Source organism: Apis mellifera, linkage group LG10 (assembly GCF_003254395.2).
Source record: "Apis mellifera strain DH4 linkage group LG10, Amel_HAv3.1, whole genome shotgun sequence".
Classification (NCBI taxonomy): Eukaryota; Metazoa; Arthropoda; class Insecta; order Hymenoptera; family Apidae; genus Apis; species Apis mellifera.
In genome coordinates this window covers 512569-527318 of record NC_037647.1, presented here as the reverse complement: position 1 = coordinate 527318, position 14750 = coordinate 512569, and the positions used below count along the sequence as shown (strand labels likewise).

Genomic DNA, 14750 nt, shown 5'->3' with positions numbered 1-14750 from the left:
AACTTGACTTTTGTGAGACAAGATCTGTCCAAATCGTGTTGCAATGTTTGAAGAGATTTATTTCCTCATGAAAATGATTAATGGATAAAATCGAATTTGTTGATATTTAAATCGACGATCCGTCAGTCCTTCACTTCTGGTACTAATTGCAGGATTGCTTCTGCGAGTGTGAGACTTTTGGAAAGTTTGAACTTTTTTCTCGCCCACTTACTCTCTCAGAGACACGATGTACATTAATTCTCGTTATGTAAGCGTATAAAATAAAGAAAAGTAAATAAATAAAAAACAAGAAAAAAGCTATATGATGATTCTATGTATATTTTGACAATACTATTCTTGGTACTGCTGATAGAAAGTCGATGAAAGATGTATGATCGCGTCCGTTTGTACATTTATGTATTGTATTGTTTTGATGTGATTATAGGTGTACCATAATGACTTAATAAGGTGAAAAATCAGAAACTATTTCACAAATGGTTATTGATGATCATTTTTTGGCGAATGATGACGTTAAGTGGAGAAGTGATAACTGCCTATTTGCAATAATTGCATACCGTCACGTTTAAAACATACAAACTTTGGATTTAATAATAATCCTATGTTCCAAAATAAAATAGTTATTCATTGTTGAAGAAAATCATGAGATTTTTGGAAACTTTAATACCTGATGTATTATAACGAATTGTATATCGTGGAAATTGATCAACTGCTGTGAATAAAAACTTGTGTTATTCACAAAATAATCTAATGACGATAATTATTTGTTGGAAGCATATCAATTACAATTATCTTCGTTACTTATACATACGATATATTAATTTTTATTTTCTTCGTAACTAGATTTAATTCGTTAATAAATTTGATCCGATTATTTCTGATATGCTAATTTTTTAGCATTATATTAATATTGATTAATATTATTCGTCTATAAATTATAATAATTAAATAATAGTGTCTCGTTTTAAAAAATTCTTGTTACTTAAAATAAAAAAAAAGGTTAACATGATAAATATTTATTTGTAATTATTTGATCATCGTAAAAGTAATACACATTACAAAATTTATATTTGATCCAAAATGTACATTAAAAATTATAACGTCATTCTCTGTAAAATATATATTTAAAAAATATCATGTATCATCAGTAACGAAACATTTTTATATTACGAATTACTTTATCAATGTTATGTTACATTTTGTATATTTTGTTTTCATTTTTATACTGCCGTTAAAACGTGTCACGTGACGTTTAACGAATCACATGTACAAAGTTTATTGTTAATATAATAATAATTAATGATAATGGTATTAACATTAAACGATTGATTTATTTTGTCAAATCGTGCCATTTTACCAGTGTTGTATATACAGTTGTATTATTGTACCAATTGCGGCGTCGGATCTCTAGAGTCAATATTAATCGATTTTGTTCGGCATGGCGGTAGCAAAAATTGTCCGATTTGCTACTAGCTGACAATAATATGTGACAAACTGAAATCGCTAAATTTATAGCAAGATATTCAGTATTCGAATATGAAGTTTTAAATGCTCCAATTAGCATTATTTCATCGTTGGTTCTGCTATATATATATATATATGTATAAACGCTTTTTTATATAAAATTTTCGAAAGCAGGTAAAATTTTATTTTATTTCATTAATTTTTTTTACTCGAATATTATATCTGTTGATGTGAATGTTTGAAATAATAATATTTGTTGTATTAAAATTATAATTGTTAAGTAGTTTATTTTTATTATAATTATTAAGTATTCATTTCATTTATCGATCACTAATTACATTATATTTATGTATGTAAATCAATAATAATGTAAATCACTAATATTTTATACAAAGTTAAAAGTGAATCAACGATAAAATATTGCTTATGTAAAATCACGCGCGTATTTGCATTTCAAATTATATAAATGAACGCGTGAAAAATAACATTTTGTAGATGTCCTAACAGGCTGTTGTGTAAAACGAAGAAACGAAAAAGAGAGAAAAGCTGTCATTGTATGAATAAAAAAAAGACGCGTGTAGAATATGTGTATGACTTTAATAGAAACTTTAATTATTTAACTTAAAATTATTCTATTGTAAAATACTGTAATAACTGTACGAATAATCCGTAAGTTCTAATAAAACAAGGGTTAAAAATCTTCGATATTGAATTTCTTATAACTATTCTTTTATTGTTATATATTTTGAAAATTCATTATAAAAGAGATTCTTAATTTCTTTTTTTTTTTTTTTTCTTTTTGAAGTAAAATCAAATCCTTTTCTTTGCATTAATTGCGATATAATTTGATTTGAATCGGTTTTTATATAAGTATTTATAAATATTTAAAAATTTATATTTTATATAAATTAATGATTTTTTTAAATTTTCGCTTCATCTGGTCTGTATTATTCTTCTCTTTCTTGTGGTCTACGAAGACCGAGTGGTTCACCAAAACTCATACCCGGTTGAAGATAAACAGCATCTCTATCCATGCGGAACAATCTATCTAATACATTTTTCCTTTGATTTCTTCCTTCGGCTACATTAGCTCTTAAATGATTCAAATATTCCGATCTATTTCTTAGCAAACCGGCATATTGCAGAATAATGAAGGCAATATACATAATAATTGAAACTAAAGCAATTACTACGATTAAACAAATCATTTGCCAGCCAAAATTTAATAAAACTAATTTCACATCATCATCCTCTTGTACATAAAAAAAGGGGACTAAGATACTTCCCAATATACCGCAGACCAGATGAGTAGCTACAATATTGCAATAATCTTCAAGTGCACTTCGAAACACATATCTCGAAATTATATAAAAGACGATACTTCCGATTGCGCCCAGAACAATCGCTGCCAATGGGGGATAAGCATCCGCTCCAGCAGATATTACTACTATTCCAGCTATCATTGCTTGTACACATCTCATTACTGTCCAATGGTTAAACTCTTCTCGAGGATGCGCAAAATGAAAGATTACGACAAACAAGCTGCACGCACTCGCGGCCAATATATTGTTGACAAAGACATTGTGTTTTCTTTTAATTTTCATTTCGAAATGTTCTAATTGAATATTTGTCAGACTGAGACTCTAAACAGATCAAAATAATCGAGGAAAATAATTCATATTGTTTTCGTGCAGATTTGCAAACAAAACTTAAAAATATTAATGTATTAATAATATATAATTTTACCTGTAGACCTATAAACACAAGTAAATAACCAGCAAAAACATTTCCTGAGGCACCAACTGCAATACTTGCTTCATCTATAGCGTCTAAGCGAAGTATTCTTCGTCCGAGTGTCAAACAACCTATCAATCCTGTTAATCCGCCAACGACATGAATAACCACAGATCCGGTATAATCATGAAAATGAACGTGTTGTTTATTTAGTACATTTCTTCGCATCCATCCATGGGGTGTCCAAATCCAATGGATTAAAAATGGTTGCACTATACCAGCCAGCAAAAATCCTATGATAATATAACCGACGGTATGCGTCCGACCAACTATACCGCTCGTGCAAATTGCAGCTGTGATTACCACAGCTGACCAGCCGGTTATGAGTTCGTCTTTATCGACATCGTGATCACCAATCCAATGCCCTGCGCCTATCACACCGTGTACGTCGCCAGTGTAGGCGATGATAATTCCAAGTAATGAATAGACCATCGTTATCCAGCAGATGTCAATAATATTTTGCAATAAAATTAAGTTGATGTTGTTCACTGGTACACTTCCAATATGTATTAATACATAACCAGCGCGTAGTAATATAACAAGAACAATACGAATGAAACTCAACCATGTGGGAATGTTTGCGATTATACTTTCTAAGGCTTGAGTACGATTCGAATAATCGTAAAAATAATAATCGAAATCCAAAACGTTAGTCATACCTTCGATGAAAAAGAATCGATCAAAATTAATATATTTGATTACATTATTAAAATGCTAAAAGTTATCCGTTTAAAGCACAATTCTCTGATTCACGATACACAAAAGGAATTATAAATTTAGTAAGGTTAAAACAAATGTCAAAGTTTAATACTGATTATAGTAATCTGATGTTCGTCGTTTGTGCTGCCACGAGCACATATGATATAGCATCTATCATATTGTTATAATCGAAAAAAATAGTATAAAATAAAATATTAATAAGATTTGATATTAATAAGTTGAAAAAAGTAACAATAGCAAAATAAAATATTAATAAAAATTTTTTTAGAAAAAAAGAAAGATTAAAGATTAGATATAAAGATAATCTTATTTATTTAAAAAAAAAATTTATTTATTGTTCAATATTTTAAAATTAATTTTCTTTACCATCGTTATAGCATCGAAGTTATAATTAAATAAAATTAAGTTAAGTTAAATTAAGGTTTGATATATATAATGTTTAATTTCTAATACTAAAATCATAAAAAACAATTTCTTTATGATTGATATTTAGATTTGTATAATTTATAATCTTATTTTATGTAAAAAATGATTTTCGATCTGTCGAGAATCAAAATCGAAAGAGTATCTATATCTGTAAAGAGTTAATATGTTAAATAATAAGATAAATAGAAAATCTACGGATTAGCAATTCAAATATTCAATATATTTCGCGCGGATAACCATGTAAAGTGTTTATTGGTTCAAGACTAGCGAACCAATGGCAAGTAACAAAGCGCGAATCGCGCATGTCACGCTATTGGCCGCTGCAAGGTCGGGGTCTGGAATCGCAGGGACGAGTCGGTAAGCGATGCCGCCCGTCGTCGACGTAGGTAGTCGTATGAAGTCAGTTGCTCGTTTCTCAGTGTTGGGTGTAAAGTGACTCGTGAAAAAAAAATTAGTTTTGAAGTATTCATTTTAAAATTCTGACAAAGGAAATATTAGAAAAAAATGGCTACGGTATGCTGCCGCGCTTTGTATGTTGTCAAATGGTATGAAATATCCCGCGTGTTAACTGTATCCTCCACCCTGATTACAACAAGAAATTACCGGAATGTGAGTATTGACATACGTTATTTTTATTTATAGTAACATAACATTTATTATAATGTAATGTTACATAATATATTTTAACAATATTTATCTTCGCATATCTTTGTTTAAAATCGAATATTTTTCTCGATCTCTATAGGTTATTAAGTTCTTGATACGTTTACATATCTTCTTTTCTTTCATATACATAGTATTTTTTCCTTCCATTATCCTTCCGTATAATACGTAGCATGAATGAATTTTTTTAATAATATGAACAACAAGTTTCCAAATGTGATCGGTGATTAATTGAAATCGATCTTTTTTTTTTTTTTAGACATAAATTAAACTGAATTTGCATGAATTTGCAAAATTTAACCGGTATACTATCCACGATGCATACGTAATACGTATTTCTTGTGTTCTAATCAAATATGGATACCATAAACGTAGAATGAAGGATTCGTGTCATTCTTAAAATATTTTTTTTAAATATCTATTCACACGCATATAAACAAACAATCGTTTCATTTTTATGATATAAATATCATTGCTTTATGTTATTTCGAGAAAATTATGAAACATCTATAATTAATTTGTGTAAATTCTCATTTCTTCTGTTTGCATATGATTATAAAATCTATTATCAGCTGTTATAATTATTTGTCAAAAATATTTTATTTAATTTAATTATGCTTCATTCATTAACATGATATAACAATAAGTTATTATATCGAGATTGATATTTTTATCATACGCTGTAATAAATCGTTTCACGAGTTAATAAGAATTTACGTGCTCAATCTAGTCTTGCAAAGGCCACGTCTCAAATATACCAACATTAATTGTTATTGTTATAATGTCAATTACGTTTACCTCGATATCAAACTTATCGCGTTGATTATACCATGCGTTGTCAAACATTCAAAATTGTCAAACATTATAAATTAAATACGTTCGTTAGAATCAGGAAAATTGTAAATACATTTTTCATCACGTCAGCAATTAATATTGAAATGGAAAATTTCCTTTAAATATTGCTTGTATATATATAACTTGCTTGGAAAAATATTGAATATTGTAAGTTAATGAATGGGAATATATTCTATATTACTCTATTGTAACAAATAATATTTATTCGGCAAAAATTTTAATTAATTATAATATATACTTTTACAATTTTTAAAATATAAAATCATATATTATTATAATTTATTTTTCTATATTGATTTATATAATTTTTTTATTTTCGAGATAATAACGAAATCATATTTATTTATATGATTAAATGATAGTCTAATTTGCAGACAATGAATTGAATCTCGTAAATAATTAATATGATTTTATCTTATTTTAGAAATTGAATTATTATCATATCAATATTATTATTTCTATAAAAATTTATATTTAATTCTTATTTCATTTTTGCATTAAAGTATTTATAATTTTGAATTACGTAATTATATAAATAGTAGAAATAAATATTTCAAATATAAAACAAGAATGAGATAATATCCTGAAAATTTAGAATCACAGTTATGGCTTTTTTATTACGTCATTCATCTTTGTCAACATTGAAAGTGTAGATTAAGCCGTTATAGAGATATTTGATAACCATGATATTTGATAATCAACAATAAAAAAAATCAAGATCTGAATTGAAAATTTTTTCCTTAAAATAACAATCGATGCTTATGAAGAAGTTATAGGAATTTTTATCATTCCTTTTTTAATATTACAAATTTATTCTTAATACTGTCATCTAGCATTATACTAGCATCAGAAAAAATTATTATTATTGCTTTGAGGCTAATACGAGAATATTAAATATAATAGCAATCATTTAATTAATCTTTAATAAAAATTCAATTTAAATTTTTATTTTATAATATCAATCTATTTTATTTTATTTCATTATATACTATTTTAAAACAGATATCAAAAAAAATTGAAATTTATTTTATTCATAGTTTTGATTTAAGATATAAGCTTTTTAATATATCATCTGTTAGTTTATACGAAATTATATGATTATTATAATTGTCCTTTGAAGAATGTGATTTCGATTATACATTTTTTTTTTTTTGCGATATTTAAAGTCATTGCAACAATAATAACTAAAATAAAATTATTTGATTCTATTTTTATCTTATTTCATCTATTGCAATTTTCAATTGTTTATAATTTAAGGAATAACTAACAATAATAAAATGTATATCAACTTTTGTATTTATTTTGATTTTTAAAAATCATTCCTTAGAAATCATTTTTTACCTATCTCATAAATATATTAATATTACATATATATTATTCTGTATGACTATTCTAAGAATATACACACATATATAATTATTATAGAAAAATAGAATATGTGTTAGTTTCTTAACGAGAGAGATTCCTCCAAACTATATAAATTTCTACTATCTAGAATTTGATATTAACTCATTGAAAAAAATAACTAATTAAAAATTTCGAATAAAGTTACTTTAAATAATTATTTATTAAAATGTTTGAATAATATTTATTTGTATTATAATTGATTTAATCTATTATAATTGATTTGCTTTTCGTATTGCTTAGAACATCGACCGTTTGACATTATAATTATTCGCGATTGTTATTATGTTTTTAATAATAAATTATTGAAATAACTTTATTCGTAACTTCAACTATTAAATTTTATTCATCACTGATCTATACAAACAGTTAACATCCTTAATCCATTCAAGAGAGAACTGTATTTATATTTATATTTATATTATGTATAATATTATTACTCATGCATAATCAATAGTTAATAGAAATTAAAGGTCACTAATCATTATTTATTATTGATAACATTAGAAATGGCAATAATTCTAATCTGTATATTAAAAATGCAATAATGTATGAAATAAATGTATAGATTGGGATTTATTAAAAAGATATTTAATTCTAGTTATTAATTTAATTCTAGTTATCTAGATTCTATACTTCGCTGTCTCCATTCATATCAATAGACTAATTACATTACGCTTTTGATCGAATTAAGTACCTAGCTTTAGTAGGATCAAAGGAATCGTCGTTGCACTGAATGTATATCATGATAGTATTATATAATAATTGGTGCACATCACATGACGCCATCAATTCGTTATCATGATTAATTATATGTGTTATGTCTCACAATATCTTGAACACCTTAAGATCCGTGTAAAAATTTGTTTAACTTGATTTATAACCAAAATTCATATAGATGATTAATAATTTTAAATTACAAAAATAAACAAATTCATTCTATTTTACTGAAACAAATCAATATATAATGCAAAAGATAATATAATGTTTCAGAAAAATAAAGATAAATAATTCCAATTTTCATACATATTATTATCCGAAGAATAAAACTAGGGAATTTTATAATATACAAACACAAATACTACCGTCTTTTGTCTAGTATTTAATAAACTTCACGTTAGAAACAATATTCACACAATATGAAAAGTAAAGAAAAGAACAGGAAATTTTTTAAGAATATTAACGATATCAACGAATTAACGATACAACATAAAATTAAAATATCATTTTTTTTTTTAAGTATTTAAAATATAAAACTTGTTTGTTGAACTTTATTTTTTTAAATTTTGTTGACTTCAACTTTTCGTAAGAAAATAATGATTAAAGGAAAATTTTACTTTTGCTTTTGAATTTTTATTTTTATCAAAAAAAATTTTTAACATTTGTCTTAACAAATTGTTGTATAATATGATAAAAACAGATAATATCAAAATATTTAATTAAATAATAGAAAATTAAATAAGTTATCATAAAAATAAATGAGCTAATTATTTAATTTAAAAAGGATCAATAATTAATTTTATATATGTTTGTTTCTCTCTTTATTATATTTTATTAAATACAAAAGAATTTTAAAATATTCTTTTAAAATTTCTTCTTCACATAATCCCAAATATTAGTCATATATCAGATTTACGTAATATATGAGATTAGTATCAAGTTACCGTACAAATTATATTTGACAGATCATGATATAGAGTATTACATTGAAACTATATTCAAAATATCTTGTGTCCGTATGATTTATCTATACAATTTCAAGCATTCCTGATGCATTTATGTCATCCAACATATCATGTGATTCAACTTGCGTAATCATACGCCTCATCTCTCGACGTAAACGAGAGAATTCTCCTTTGCCTACATTCATTTGTTGTTCGATCGAATTATCGAATTATAGTAATAATCCAATAATGAATACAATGAATGAATAATATGATCATAAAATATGTCCTCTATTAATTAATCATCGATTATATTTATTATTAAAATGATGCTTAAATTAAAATATTTTTCTTCGAATTCAATTAAAAAAAGTTTATTTTTTTACATCGATTCTATATCGATCTTCTGTTCCTATCATTATTAACATACAATAAAAAGAAGTTCTTATCGATAAGTCATTTTTTTCTCAAGTTTTTTAATTATTTTCTTTATTTGTTGTTTCATTGTTGAAAGCAAATATAATGGTATAAAAATTTGATTTTTAATTTAATTTTTCTTCGTTTCATATATACATGTACATTTCTTAAATTAACTCCATGTTAACCTTGTTAAATTTTCATCAAATTCTAATTCTTATGTTTTAAATATTAATTTCTACATTTCTCTTTTCTTTTTTTCCATCTCTCGTCAAAAAATTTAAAAATTTTTGAACAAAAACTGATTTGGAAAATCTCTTTTCAAAGAAGCTCTTTAATTATAAGTTTTACGTAAATTAATGATTTTAAATGAAATTTCAGTCGGTAGAAAATTAATGGGAATGATATTCAAAAACGTATAAGTGTCCTCGAGTTTAATGGTTTCGAATAAATTGCTCTCCTGTGCAATGATTCGTTCAAATTGTCGTTTTATACTTTAAAAGAAGAAAAAAATAAACATATAAACATATTATAACTGTTAAAAGATCACAGCAAAAAAATAAGTAGTAGAATCATCGGTCATTACTCTGACATAGATTTGCATAAAAAGTCATTGACTCACGCGTCATATCATTTGTAGACGAGATGAATTTCACGTTGCGTGACTAGAGTGTTAATGATTCTCTAATGTTAATACTTATCGACTTATCGATGGATATAGTAATAATTTTTATATTTTTATTTGTACAATGAATAAAAATATAGAAATAAATAAATTTTTTCACAAATTATGAACAGAATGAAATTTTTCATAAAAATAGTTTAACTATAAATAAATAAATATGTTGTGTATATGCTATGTACGAAATTAATAAAATTCTTTTTTATGAATATAGAGTTTTGTTTCATTAAAAGTTTTTCAAGAAATAATAGAGATAACAATGATCAGTAGCAAAGTTTAAAAGAGTTTAATCAAAAGTGTGAAAAGTTCAAGTCCAATAATGAGTTAGTATTTTTTCTTTTAAAGAATTTTGAAGTATATCATCAAAGTAAGAAATCTTTATATGTCGAATAGTAGATTGCACAATATATAATTCTATATTTTCTTAATTTAAAAATAAAAATTTCAATGTTAACCTTTAATATATTTCAATCTTAATTAATTTTTTAAAAAAAATTAATAAAATCTATTTATGAAAAATATTTTTTTAGATATTCATGTTTGTGTTAGTGATAAGCTAATCAGTGATGTTTAAATTTCCCAGCGTGACCCATATCTGTTATATAAAACAAAACATCATTTTCTAAGGAAATATTTTTTCTAACGAAATAAAAAAAAAATATGTCATAAGATGAATAAAATTGATTTTATTAGAATTATCTAATAAAATATTGTAATAATTATTAATTTCTCTATCATATTTAATTCTTTGAATTATTTACGAAATTAAAAAATATTAATATCAAAATAAATGTTTTGACTAATTTCAGATCAATTTTTAAATATTATTATATATATTTTTATATTTATGTACTTATGAAAAAATAACCATTCTAATATTAATTAGAAAATCAAATCTTTATTTAACTTCATTTAACTTCATTTTCTAATTTAAAGAAACAGAATTTGCACAAACATCTGCGTTTAAACTTCATACATAGCACATTTATATTCATCGCATACAATCACATCTTATCCGTAAATCTTCAGACGCGATGAAACTTTCACCGTGTTAATTTACCGTAACGTGTATTAATTATCATAATCTTTCGTGAAGATTTCTTGAACCGATTTCTTGAATCGAAAATACACCTCGACAATTGAACAGGCTTTTAAATTCACTTATTTAACACTAGTATTTGAGATTGAACAACATCGTTTCCCCGTGAAAAAATTGATGTCAAGTAGTAGTTTTGTAACCAAGAAACAGTTGGCAAACAGATGGCAAGTGCTCTCATGCACTCTTCACATGACTCGCCACTTAGTAATTGTAATTCTTTTAAAGTGAGAGCAAAAACTTAAAAAAATCATGAGACAATCTTTATTATTAGATTTTTTATTTTATTCTTTTTCTTTTTTTATCTTTTTTCGAATTTCAAATTGAATTTAAAATTTATTTTAATTATTTTCAATTTTACAATAGAAAACTTTAGTTTCTAATTTTAATATAGAAAAGTAGCGTAAATAATAATTAATAATAAATGTATTAGTGTAAGTATTACTAAAAAATAATATTTTCTTATTAGTGAATGAGACAATTAATCAAGATAAAATATTAGATATAATTAAGAAAGGATTAAAGTACCGAAAAAACGATGTTCATTACTAATAAAGGAGTAAATTTCAAAGCTGATATATGAGTGAATGTTTACTTGGAATTTACATCGACACAAAATTGTTGTAATTGTATGATTATCATATTTTCAAAAATGTGGTGTAATTTTGAAATTAAAGAAAAGGAAAATAAATAAATTAATCCTTAGAAATATTATTTAAAAATTTATTTTTATTATATGTGAACCTGTATTGATTTGTATAAATATAATTATATAATTATATATAATATAATAATATAATTATATATAAATATAATTAAATAATAGATTCCGTACAATTTCTTATATTGTTTAGATTTTTAAAGAAAACATTAATACTTTCTTTCCATTAAATCTATTAAATATTGTTTCTTGAATATAAAGAGGTATTTTTAATTTAAAAAAAAAAAACATTTTGTTAAAGCTGCGAATAATTTTGGCATTCGTTTTATTGAAAAAGTTTGCCAACTAGGTCTTGTCTACTACTGATTTATATTGCGTTGAAAATTAAGATTAAGATATTTTCGGTCGGAACGTTTTATAAAGAAGATATTTAATCGTAGAGCATAATTAATATTATAAAATATTTAATATTATAAAACGAAATTAATAATTTATCATACATATGTTTCAGATTAAATTGAGTTAAACAACAACATAACAAAATCTACCTTAAATTATAATAAATAATGTAAATTGATTAAATTTAATATAAATTACTTTGAATATTTGTAATTTAATGTAGTTTAATAAAACATGTAGCCTGCATTTTTACCTCAGGGCAATTTTTTATAAAAGAAAAATAAGAAAAAATTTTGATTACAAGAAATTGACTAAATTTTAATTGAATAAACGAATAAAAAGTTAATAAAAGATTTTTTTCCTTTTAAAAATAAGGAAAAAATGTAGAATTTCATTTCATTTAAAAGTTAATTTTAAAAAATACGAATTTTAAAAAATCAATTATGAATTTCCATTTCCATTATGAATTTAATTTCTTAACTGTATATATTAATCTCCATTTTCTCAAGAATAAAAAATTAAATTTTATTTTATTTTTTGCTTATTTTCACATGAAGAATAATCTCTTATTGATAATTTAGTTGTATTTAATAAAAAATTTAATAGTTAATTTTACTCGTTTTACTCAATTTTATTTAAAAGTTTTTAAACGTGATTTTCTTGAAAACGAAATTTTTTCATGAGTAATTATAAATCGATTTGTAAATATAAAATCTTTATTATTTAAAATAAAATTAATTGAAACCAAAAATTTTTATTATTTTTTATTTAATTAAAATTGCTTTTTTAAATTTGTTAATCAATCTTTTAATCCGAGAATTTTTATACAAAGTCGATCAGATTATTGATTGATTCAAACGTTTCTTTATTAAGAAGAAATTAATTAGTTAATCAAATATTCTTTTATTTGATAAATATTTAAAGAAAATATCGTTCTGTTGTAGTTTTCAACGATTATTAAATGATAATTCAATTGTTCCATTATGAATTTGAAGTACATTGATTATATAAATTGTATAAATTGATATATTTTTAAACAAACATCTCGAATATCGAATACTTTTCTGCTGATATTCGATTCGCGATGTTAAATGCCAACATTAATTCTATCAAAAGCGCCTGCAAAAGCAATTAATTTGTCTGATTTGATAAATGCTGTATTTCAGTAAAATATATATGCAGCATAACAATTCTGCAGTTTTGATTACATAGGTACAATCATATCATAAAACAATTATTACATATACTCTCTATAAGTTTACGATTATAAGCATTTATTACGTATTATTCTCGATTATATGTACGTACATTTGTTGATAAAATGACCACTCTATTATATAATAATTATCTTTAAAGTGCATATGAATGTATTGATTCTTGTTTTTTCCTTTCTTTTCCAAAGTTATCATTAATTTTTTTGTTCTTGATATCAATTTACTGATAATTCGAATACAATTCTTCAATCTTCTCTTTTTCATTAACTTTAATTAATTTTTTTATAATTTTAACTTTTATCGTGAAAAATCGTAAAATATAATTTTTAAAAATATAATTCTAATAAATATAAATATTACTCTTACTTATTTGTTAAATTATATTTATCATCTAAAAAAAAAGCTTTATTTTAAAAAGAAAAACAGTGATCATATTTTTCTATCAAATAAAATACACTCTCTTCATACAATTATTTTAAAAACATATCAATTACAAATGTTTATTAAAAGAACGTGCTAGAATAAGGTCTCGATAATTGTTCAAAAGAATCGAATTTTTTAAGCATATAATATATACAATTATCTGGACATTAGTATATCCAGTTCCACTTTAGTATGTTGTTCTCTCAATCGAACAGATATATAGATTGCAACAGTGTTGGATAAAATTTAATAGTTGAAGTTATGAATAATGTTACTTTGATAAGTTATTTTAATAATTTATTGTTCAAAACATAATAATTATTGTAAATAATCGTAATAATTGTAATGCCAAATAACCGAGATTATATGAAAATTATAATTCAATTATAATAACTAAATATTGTTTAGCATAAATAATTACTTAAAGCAACTTTATTCGAAATTTTTAACTAATTATTTTTTCAACGGATTAATACCCAACTCTGGACTGCGGAGTCTGCGGCAGGCGCCACGGACATCGATCTGTTCTACTGCACATTCTGTCGACCCAGAGAATTCTCTTCCTCTCTTTTTCTTTTTTTCCCTCTATTTCTATAGAACCATAAATGACTTTTATCTGGATTAGTATGAGTTTTATTTTTCATCCAAATACAACCATCCTTTTACTGTTACCTTAGTTTTTTACACGCAAATTGCAATTTTTTGTTATCGTTTATTATCGTATGTTGTTATAGCTTTTCTCTCTTAGAAGTTAAAAATCAATTCTGTAAAAAAATTTCATAATAAAAATACGTATTTTTATTGGTTAAACAAATTTTTTAAACGTAAAATAATCAAACATTTTTATGAATAAAACCAATCCACTATAAAG

The 14750-nt window shown here is 24.0% G+C and overlaps 2 protein-coding genes across 3 annotated transcripts in view; one reads left to right on the top strand and one right to left on the bottom strand.

The window, feature by feature from the left end:
- Positions 1–55: 55 nt before the first annotated feature.
- SsRbeta (signal sequence receptor beta) lies at positions 56–4422 on the bottom strand. 2 transcript variants are annotated; one of them, NM_001077818.1, is made up of 3 exons: positions 4342–4422; positions 3208–3969; positions 2241–3104 (listed from the first exon to the last, which is right to left on the bottom strand). In NM_001077818.1, exons 1-3 carry the CDS (start codon positions 4342–4344, stop codon positions 2409–2411), a joined length of 1461 nt encoding a protein of 486 aa, NP_001071286.1. In that variant the 5' UTR covers positions 4345–4422; the 3' UTR covers positions 2241–2408. The 2 variants fall into 2 exon arrangements, with proteins under 2 accessions (XP_006557324.1, NP_001071286.1); XM_006557261.3 differs by lacking the exon at positions 4342–4422 and having other exon boundaries at positions 56–3104; positions 3208–4023.
- Positions 4423–4737: 315 nt separating this feature from the next.
- The window catches only part of LOC725974 (calcium uniporter protein, mitochondrial), an 86244-nt gene continuing 76231 nt past the window's right edge, over positions 4738–14750 (top strand). The window contains exon 1 of the mRNA XM_026443492.1: positions 4738–5010. Within this exon, the coding sequence (XP_026299277.1) occupies positions 4906–5010 (105 nt within the window). The 5' untranslated portion in view covers positions 4738–4905. The remainder of the gene's footprint in view (positions 5011–14750) is intronic.